The sequence below is a fragment of the Xenopus laevis genome, chromosome 9_10S (genome assembly GCF_017654675.1).
Source record: "Xenopus laevis strain J_2021 chromosome 9_10S, Xenopus_laevis_v10.1, whole genome shotgun sequence".
Classification (NCBI taxonomy): Eukaryota; Metazoa; Chordata; class Amphibia; order Anura; family Pipidae; genus Xenopus; species Xenopus laevis.
Genome location: NC_054388.1, coordinates 83,231,007 through 83,241,389, shown reverse-complemented (window position 1 = coordinate 83,241,389; position 10,383 = coordinate 83,231,007). Strand labels below are relative to the sequence as shown.

General features: G+C 39.8%; 1 protein-coding gene across 1 annotated transcript; it reads right to left on the bottom strand.

Moving 5' to 3' along the window:
- Positions 1-3,446: 3,446 nt before the first annotated feature.
- atp5mf.S (ATP synthase membrane subunit f S homeolog) lies at positions 3,447-6,977 on the bottom strand. Its single transcript, NM_001093896.2, is given in 4 exon segments — positions 3,447-3,557; positions 4,132-4,248; positions 4,734-4,841; positions 6,938-6,977. Coding segments are annotated over 4 exon segments (270 nt in total). The 5' UTR covers positions 6,954-6,977; the 3' UTR covers positions 3,447-3,528.
- Between the last annotated feature and the right edge of the window lie 3,406 nt (positions 6,978-10,383).

Below are 10,383 nucleotides of genomic sequence, written 5' to 3'. Positions count from 1 at the left end.
AATATATTTTTGATATATTCCCTATATTATAAGAAAATTCACTTTTTTTGTTTAAGATTTTTCTGTATTTACATCCCCGTACCCTGTTTCAGAAGTACAATATATAATCTTCTTATAATATATAATTATAAGAAGATTTAATAAGCTCAGGTTTTCCTAGGTAAACCAAAAGTTCCCCCCAGGAAATGCACCTTCAGCTCAACTGGTTAATAATAATAACAACAACGGTGGGTTAGTTGTATTTATGATTGTGGTTAGATCCAGCACAACCACAGGGTTAAGGCCAGCGACACGTGGGTCGTTTTGAGTGCTGGTGCTATCAGGTGGAAAACAGTAGATGAAAGGTCTCGGTCATGGCTCTACGTGCCCTATTAGATACACAAGGCATGTGTTACATTTAAGTATTAGGAAAGATGACAGAGGAATGGGACACTTTCTGCTGAATGGCTTCACAGGGATTTATTGCACACCACCGTATTCCACTAGACCAGGCATAAATAGGGGGTAGACAAAAGAGGCAAGTGCAGCTGCAGGGGGGGCACTAGGCACGGACCTTTTCTGCTGCCTGTGTTCTGGGCATTGCACCCCCACACCTGCTTTTTATATTCCACACCAGTTAGAGGAGGGGTGGTCCGCACGTTCTCGATCATACGCGTATGCACAGCGGGCGGTCAGCAGCTCACATGCAGTGAATTGTGCACAGGGGGATAAGAGCTGACCCGCCAAGTTGCCAATAAATACATTGTAACTTTTTTATGTGGGTTCAGCAACCCCCATTTGAAAGCTGGAAAGAGTTTGAGCAAGAAGGCAAATAATTCAAAAATGTTTTAAAAAATAAAGGGCAACTGAAAAGTTGCTTAGACTTAGCCATTCTTTTACATATTAAAAAGTTAAGTAAAAAAGTTAACTCAAAGGTGAACCACCCCCTGCTACTACTGTCTACGACCTACTGCTGCACTGCAAGTCTCGCCCAGTATCTATCAGGCAAATCTTGTTCACCTTTCAACAGAACAATAAGCAGGTAGCAAATAACTGCTCATGCAGTAAGGTCACACGGGGCTGTTAACGAAGACCAAGAAACAGCCCCTACATTCATATTAGCAGCCAATATTCCCTCTAAAGCTGACCACAGATGTGCAGATATACCTTCAATATTGGACGAATGATTCTGCGGTGCAATCTCCCGACCTGCCACTAACCAATCAGATCAAATAAAGGAGTAAAAGAACAGATCAGACGATGTTCTGAGCTTCACGAAACTTGAATTGCAGGCAGGCACCAGTCCGGAACACCACAATCAGTCAGTAGAACCCAGGAGCCCAAATTTTAAATGGTACAAAAATCTTTATTTTGCATTATATATAAAAGATAAAAGCCTTACGCGTTTTGTGTCCCCCAAGGACATTTAATCATGAGCCTATGATTGAATGTTGTGTCTATGGCCAGCTTTAGGCAGTGATCTCTAACTAGTGGCTCGCAAGCAACATGTTACTCTCTAACATTGGCTTGAAAGCAGGTGCTTACTTTGGATATCCAGGTTTGGAGGCAAGTTTTGGTTGCATAAAAAACAGGTGTACTGCCAAACTGGGCCTCCTATACACAAGTCCACACTGCGGCTAGCCATTCACAGCCTTTATTTTGCGCCCCCAGGAACTTTTTTCATGCTTGTGTTGCTCCCCATCTCTTTTTTTACATTTGAATGTGACTCACGGGTATAAAAGCTTGGGGCCCCCTGCAAACATTTTGCACATTATATGTTGGGCTTCTATACCAGCCCAAGGCAACCACAGCCCTTTAGAGGTAAACATCTGTATCTCCAAAGTTACCCCAGTAGCTCCCCATCTTCTTTTCTGCTGATTCACTGCACATACTCTGTGCTGCTGTCACTTACTGAGTTTCGGGGATGACTCACAATACACTGTAAATGTCACCCTATAAGGCTGATTAGTAAATAATTCAGATTATCATAACATGGCAGTTTAAAAATCAGCACAGTTAGCATTGGAGTTTTATAATCAGCCCTGTAGCATCAGCTGATCTGACATGCCAACCTCATTTTCTGCTTCATGATTTTAACTGTCTCTAAGCTTCGCTTTTCAACAGTTGCTCAAAGCACATTGAGCATGTCAGGGTTACAAACACTCTTAACATAATCCAAGATGGGAAACTCCTGTGCCAACTTTAAGGGTCTGGTCACACAAGCAGATTCCTGGAGATGCCCAGCGACAAATCTCCTCTTCTACAGGGCAACAATCTCCCCGAACTGCCTTCGGGCGTCTTCAGAAAACGAAGCGACACGTGTGCCTTCCCCCAGACGATTTTCATTTTAGCCGGTGGAGGGCAGGGAGAAGGCAGTTTGGGGAGATTGTCGGCCCGAAGAAGAGGAGATTTGTCACTGCGGCGACTAATCTCCCCAAATCTGCTCGTGTGGCCTGGCCCTAAAGGCATCCAGGCCTACTACTATTGAGATGGTGAACCCTTAGGTTCGTTCAATAAGTTGAGTATATAAAATATGGTATTTCTAGCAACATTCCTTTTTGGTCACTTCAGTATATTCCGGATCCTCTTCTTTCTTTTTGGTAATTTGCGGGGCTAAAGTGCGCTACCGACAGAAGAATATGGAAGCGACCTATCATGGTGCCCCTGAGCTCCACTGCACTACTCTGCAAATTTAGGTCAGTGTTGCTGGATGGGACATGTATTCTTATTGAACACTATGTGGAAAGAAAGCAGGGGGGAGGAGGCAGTGGAGAAGTCGAATGGGGGTTTTTTAGCTGCAGGGAGGGCGCTTAGTTCTCCTTTAAATGGGTTGATCACCTTTAAATTAATCAGAGTGATATTCTGAGGCAATATGCAATAGGTATTTTTATTTGTGGCTTTTAATTTTTTTTTTTTTTTTTAGCTGTTTCCCATATTTACATTTAGCAGCTATCTGGTTGCTATGGTCAAAATTAACCTAGCAACCAGGCATTGGTTTGAAAGGGAGATTGGAATAAAAGTAGATAAGGGCCTGACCGGAAAGACCAGCAATACAAAGAAGCAGTTACAATATATGGGGTGAGTGACACCTATTTGAAAAACTGGAAAGAATCAGTAAAGAAAGGCAATTAATAGAAAAAAATTTAAAAAATAAAGACCAGTTACTAAAACTGGCCACTCTAGAACTCTATTAAGATGAACTACCCCTTTAAGTGTTGTGTTTTAATTCTCTATCCCTGTTCATGATGCAATACTGGTGAACACTGTTCTGCTGCAGTTTGTTTATATGTTAACTTTGGAGAATGTTTCCCTGTAACTGCAAAATTACCAGCCAGAGAATCCAGCAGTTGACACAACTGATTGGGAGTGATTTCATAGGACACCACTGCTCCAAGATTTCACCTTTATAGGTCCTAATGAAAATAGTCTTTCAACAGCAACCCAGACTAAAACAAACACAAAATACACGGTTTTCGATTTATTAATCAAGGACTGGCTTGAAACTGTACAGGAAACATTACGCATAGAAGAAGGAATGATTTCCACAGATCAGTGATACTTTCTCCAGCGATCATGCTCTGCAACAAAGGGGAAAACAATGTGAAAAAAAAAAACCCTTATCGTATGATTTCAGCAACATTTTACTAAATGTAAAAATAAAAACTGGGTAAACAGATAGGCTGTGCAAAGTTAAAAAAAAAAAAAAGTTTCTAATATAGTTCGCCAAAAATGTAATGTATAAAGGCTGGAGTGAACAGATGTGAACAGATGTCTAACATAATAGCCAGAACACTACTTCCTGCTCTCTTGGTTTGAAGACTGGTTACCTAGCAGTAACCAATCAGTGACATGAGGTGGGGGCCACATGGGTCATATCTGTTGCTTTTGTATCGGAGCTGAATGCTGAGAATCAAGTGCAAACTCACAGATATGTCCCATGTGGCCCCTCTTCAAGTCGCTGACTAACTCAGAGTTAGAGAGCTGAAAAGCAGGAAGTAGTGTTCTGACATCCAGTCACTCCAGCCTTTTTACATCACATTTTTGGCTAAGTAACTATATTAAAACAATTGTTATTTTGTACAGCCTATTTACCCAGTTTTTATTTTTATACTGAACTGTTCCTTTAACGGATGCTGCAACGTGGAAACTTACTGATGTGATCATATTCCGAGACATAACTCAGAATAACATAACCAGCCAGGAGCATAGCCACTCCTCCAATGCCTCCCTTCTTCACATTGATGTACTTGTTGTAATAGGAGCTATGGCCTAAAAAGAAAAAAAAATTATATGAAAACAAGTTAATTTTAAGGAATTACTTGCAATTGCAGAATATCCTTTGTTGAACCTAAGTGAACACCTATGTGTAACCAAAGGTTTAATTTAAATTTTAGAAAGAAATGAAAGGACACACTAAAGGAACCTTCTTTAAGCAGATACCCTGGAATTAATTAAAAGTCTTTTACTGGCAGAAAGGTGAAATATGCAGCAGCTTATGTGCTTTATTGGACGGATACTTTTTATACCAGGAAAATGAACTTAAAAATAATTTGCTTGCATTTCCATTTTTATTTGTGTAATGGAAATATTAACATAGTGCATATGTATTTTCCTCCTGTTTGCACATGGTTGCTCAATAGTTATCAGATTCTGCCAAAAACAGAAGGACCGTGACACATAATAAAATCAGCAGGAATGACAAGGAATGAGTAATTGCGAATGAACAGCTAGTACACATACACTCATGTACAGACCTCTGCGTAAGGATGCGATGATTCCATTTGGAGTGAAATCACGTGTGGATAGCCAGCTGGGCAGCTGACCAAGCTTAACATCCATGAGCCTTCGCTCTGCTATGGGCACTACAAAGAGAAAAAAAAAAAAAAAAAACTTTTACACACTATTTCATGACTGTTGTACGTTTAAGTACAGTTGCCACCTCAGAAAAAGGTGGCAACCCTACATGTAGCAATTAGAATTTCCACTGCGCATTGAGTATCTGAAATCAGTGTCTCCATCTGCAGGTAAATGGTGCCTGATAAATAAATAATATTTACTACTCAGGAAGGATATAATAATTAACATGTATTTTTAAAGCGCCAACATATTCCAAGACGAAATACAATAAATGCACATTAAACACACACCCCACATACAAAAATACATCGGATAACTGAATCTTAAAGGATACCCTTTGAGAAATGCTTTTCTTTTCCGCTATTGCAGTAGTTGATGATTGCAAGTTAACCATTTTAACTAAAGTAGATGGGGGTGCAAACTTCATTCAGTCTCCACTAGTGCTCCTAAACCTGGTGGTTGCATTTTTTTTTGTTAAAGGGGTTGTTCAACTTTAAATTAACTTTTAGTATGATATTCTGAGAATTTGCAGCTGGTTTTAATCTTATATTATTTGTGGCTTTTGAGTTATTTTAGCTTTTTGTTCAGCAGCTCTCCGGCAATTTAGTTGCTAGTCTAAAATACCCTAGCAACCATGCATTGATCTGAATAAAGGTGGCCGCACATGGGCAGATTAAAGTTGCCGATATTGGTCCTTTAGACCAATTCGGCATTTTAGTTTATTTTCCAAGGGCCAAACGTTCGGATTAACCCGATATTGCCCTGCCTTTGATGGGCACATTGGGTTAAGATGCCAAACGAGCTAATCTTATTGTGTATGGCCACCTTAAAGATGTCGCCAAACAAGAGGATCTCTCCTCGATATGCCCACATTGAAGTGGGAGATATTGAGCTGATCCGATCGTGGGCCCTAGGGCCCAACGTTCGGATCATAATGGATCCGATATGGGCGGTCAGATCGCATATACGCACAGATGCAGCCACATCCGACGGGGTTTTTTAACCTGCCCGATCGAGATCTGCCCATTGCCAAACGAGTGGATCTCGCCTCAATGGGCCCAACGTTCAGTTCATAATGCATCCGTTACGGGTGGTCGGATTGCATATACGCACAGATGCGCCCGCGATCAGACGGGATTTTTTTAACCTGCCCGATCGCAACCTGGCGAATTTTGGCCAGATATTGACCGGGAAAGCCTGTCGGATGGCCCCACACATCGGCCCGTGTATGGGGACCTTTAGAGTCTGGAATATGAATAGGAGAGGCCTGGACAGATCAGTAATACAAATTAGCAATACATTTGTAGCCTTACAGAGCATTTGTTTTTTAGATGGGGGTCAGTGACCCCCTTTTGTAAGTTGTAAAGTGTCAGAAGGTAAGTAATTAAAGTATAAATAAGGAATAAAAAAAAAAAAAGAACAATTGAAAGTTGCTTAGAATTAGAAATTCGATTACATACTTAAAATTAACTCAAAGGTGAACCACCTGTTTAAATCAAAAGTTAAACCAAAACTCATTCCCCTTTAACAATCCTACTACCGCATATGTAAGTCATTTCAAAGGTTTGTGCCCCAACAAGGTCATTCAAAATGATTTAGTCTCTATAGGGGTTTACAAAGTTGTGCAGTGTGCGCCCCCCCCCTCTGCATATGGTTGCAACTGAAGGGAACAGGCTCGCAAAGTCATTCATTCCCTCACACGAACATTCCTCTTGTTGATCCTATATGAAATCATTCCCCTATATACAGTCCTATAGTGACAGGTATAAGTCACGTTATGGGGGTTTATGACCCACCAAGGTCATTGGAGAGATGATTTAGCCTTCCCACGGTTTAAAAGCACAGATAATGATTGCAATGAATTCGGGTACATTGTGAAGTCAAACAGTATTTCTCAAGCACAAGCTCTGCACGTGAATTTCTACAGGGAAACCCACGGACACATAATACGCGCCGCACTTCTCGCTGATATTTTCGCGCAATTGCGACTCGCAGGCCGCTTCCGAAAGCCTATGCACTTGATCTCCGGGCTCGTGCTTGATCTTGTAAAACAATGCGTTCTCCAATCAGAAAACACAATATTTCGCCGCTAATAACTTACCCATCTTGTCCGCCATCTTTATGACCGAGATGTCACAGGCGCTGGAACCCTAGGAAGTGGCTATATCAGAGGGTGCAATGCATGACGGGAAACTGAATGAGAGGCGGGGAATAGAAGAAGGTCATTTCCGGATAGAAATGTCATTGCGGTTACGTGAGCTGCAGAAAATGGAGACACGTATTAGAAAAGAATGACATTTTAGGGATTTGTGTGCAGAGTCGTGTCTACAGACTAATAGTACCAGGAACATCAAAAAATAAAAGTGTTTTAAAGTAATAAAAATATAATGCAGTGTTGTCCTGCACTGGTGAAACTGATGTGTTTGTTTCAGAAACACTATTATTGTTTATGTAAATAAGCCGCTGTGTAGCAATGGGGCATACCTCCCAATTGTCCCGTTTTTAGAGGGACAGTTCCTCTTTTGACAGCTCAACCCGCAGTCCCTCGTTTATACATAGTGTTGCCACCTGGCCGGTATTAAAACACCAGCCGGGGCCGGTATTACAAATTTAACGGCAATGTAGCTGCCGGTAAATTTGTAATACACCTAAAAAAACTGCCCCCAGCCTGCTCAAAACACCTTTTTTCCTGGGCTTCTTGGCAAACGTGTGCATTGACTCCGCCCCTTTGACATCACGACCTGCGAAGCCAATAGCGCATCATGGCCCTGGCCCCTTTAGCGTCACAACCAGTGGCAACCCTATTTGTACAGGAAAGTCCAGTTTTTCTCTGCACTGAACAGCCAGAAAAAGAAACAAAGTTTCTTTTCGTTTCAACTTAATTGGCTTTTGGCAGAGAGCCCAGAACAGCCACAGCTTCAGATAAGATACTTTTGTAACATTTTCAAGATAAGCAAATAAGTAATTGTAACAATGTAAGATAACAGGTCCCTGGGTAGAAGTTACACTCACAGCTTAAAGGACAATTCACCTTCATTAGCAAAACTGTAAAAACTGAAAAAAAACAGAAATATGTTCAAACTTTCATAACCTGACAAATTTTGTAAAATGGAGATGCTAAAATAATTTGTTGCGCTAAGCGCGGCAACTTTTTTGTCCCTCTTTTTAGTTCCAAAATGTTGGGAGGTATTCAAAGGAGAAAAGGCTCAGGTTACACAGCAGATAGCAATTTCCTCCATTGCTATACAAGCAGCTTGTTTACGTGAACTATAGTAGAGTTTCTGAAGCAAACACACCAGTTTTACCAGTGCAGGAAACACTACATGATATTTTCATTACTTTAAAAGTCTTTCATTTTTTGTTGTTAATGTCCATTTAATGAACTAGTGGCCTCATTTAAAGTTACTTGGTCCTGTTTCAGTAAGTTAGTTAGTTTCTAAATTTCATGTTGAAACATCAGAATGCAAATTGATATTAGTTTCTAGTGTTTCTTCTCCGTTCCATTAAAGGAACAATAACACCCACGAATTAAAGTTTTTTAAAGGTTAAAGAATTTAATGTACTGTTGACCCACAATGAAATACCTCCCAACATATATATATATATATATATATATATATATATATATATATATATATATATATATATATATATGTATCCTAATACCTCTTATTGAGTTACAGAGTTCTAGGTTTAGTCTTTTTCAATGTTTATTTCATAGGGAGGCTTTGGGTCTTATTTTATTTTTTAATGAGGTACTTTTCAGGCGTAATTTGAATCAGAATATACAAACAAACAGCCCAGCTATTAAGAGGAGAGGTAAGGTCTTTGTTAAGGACTAACAAACCCTCCCCATTGTTCCTATTTGCAAAAAAATGAGTAGTGATCCAAGTATGTTTTTATTGTCTCTAGTTAACGGGGCATTAAATTGCAGGGCAAATATTCCATATTCTACTGCTCTTTGGGCAGTTGAAGTCCCTTCTCCCCCCCCCCCCCACTCCTACTTAGAAGTAGTAAAACTACTGCCCTACTTTGAAAAGGATAGGAAATCCCTGTATGTTGAGGTTTACAATGTTGTAATCTAAATGTGCTATAGGCATACACTGTATCCGATTCATTAAGTGCTGTTTTGTACCTGTGTCTGCCAAGGTGTCCAATATTAAATTTAAAATTGGCTATATCTTATTGCTTATAACTCTGCAAATAATGTAGCTAGCATGTTTACTAATGTGCAATGTGCTGTTATGAACTATATGTACACATGTTCCAAAGCTGTCCAAGTTCCGATTTTAAACATGAAAAATTACAGATAAAAAATTTTTAGATAGAAAGAGGTATAATTAATTTATACCAATACCGCGCCACTGCACTATTGACAAAAAAGGTGGGGGCTGCTTCCTTGAATATCACCGTTCACACCAGGTTAAAACGACACAGGAAATCTGAAATAGAATGCAAAAGGAAGCGCACACATAGAGTAGTATTGTCTCAATTAAGATAAGCAATTAAGCCCCTAGAGCCACAGAGTGTTTAAAAATGGTGCCTGGAGAGCTATATTGCAGAAGATCCACCAGTGTGATATTCTTCAAGGTTCCCCCTTTCGGGTATATACTCACAAGATTTCTTGGATTTTTGATGCATGTAGTAATGTTCGTTCTTCACCTTATAAGTTTTCTCCAGTCATCCACCAAGTAATATAATGAAGATATAAGCAAAATATAGTATAATATTGCTTTAATAAATATTAAAAATCACCATAAAACAAACGATTTTCTACTCACAAGGATCACCAGATCATAAAGCACGTAGTACCCAAAGCAAAATAAAAGTCCAGAGTTCTCTGGGTCCAGGAAGGTTTCTCCTGTTGCGTCTGTGATCGATGAATAAATCAAACTGCTCCAATATCCGTGATCAATGAATAAATCAAACTGCTCCAATATCCAACGCGTTTCGCAGTCTCTCTTGACCGCTTCCTCAGGGTGATCATCACACTTTCCCTGAGGAAGCGGTCAAGAGAGACTGCGAAAACGCGTTGGATATTGGAGCAGTTTGATTTATTCATTGATCACGGATATTGGAGCAGTTTGATTTATTCATCGATCACAGACGCAACAGGAGAAACCTTCCTGGACCCAGAGAACTCTGGACTTTTATTTTGCTTTGGGTACTACGTGCTTTATGATCTGGTGATCCTTGTGAGTAGAAAATCGTTTGTTTTATGGTGATTTTTAATATTTATTAAAGCAATATTATACTATATTTTGCTTATATCTTCATTATATTACTTGGTGGATGACTGGAGAAAACTTATAAGGTGAAGAACGAACATTACTACATGCATCAAAAATCCAAGAAATCTTGTGAGTATATACCCGAAAGGGGGAACCTTGAAGAATATCACACTGGTGGATCTTCTGCAATATAGCTCTCCAGGCACCATTTTTAAACACTCTGTGGCTCTAGGGGCTTAATTGCTTATCTTAATTGAGACAATACTACTCTATGTGTGCGCTTCCTTTTGCATTCTATTTCAGATTTCCTATGAAA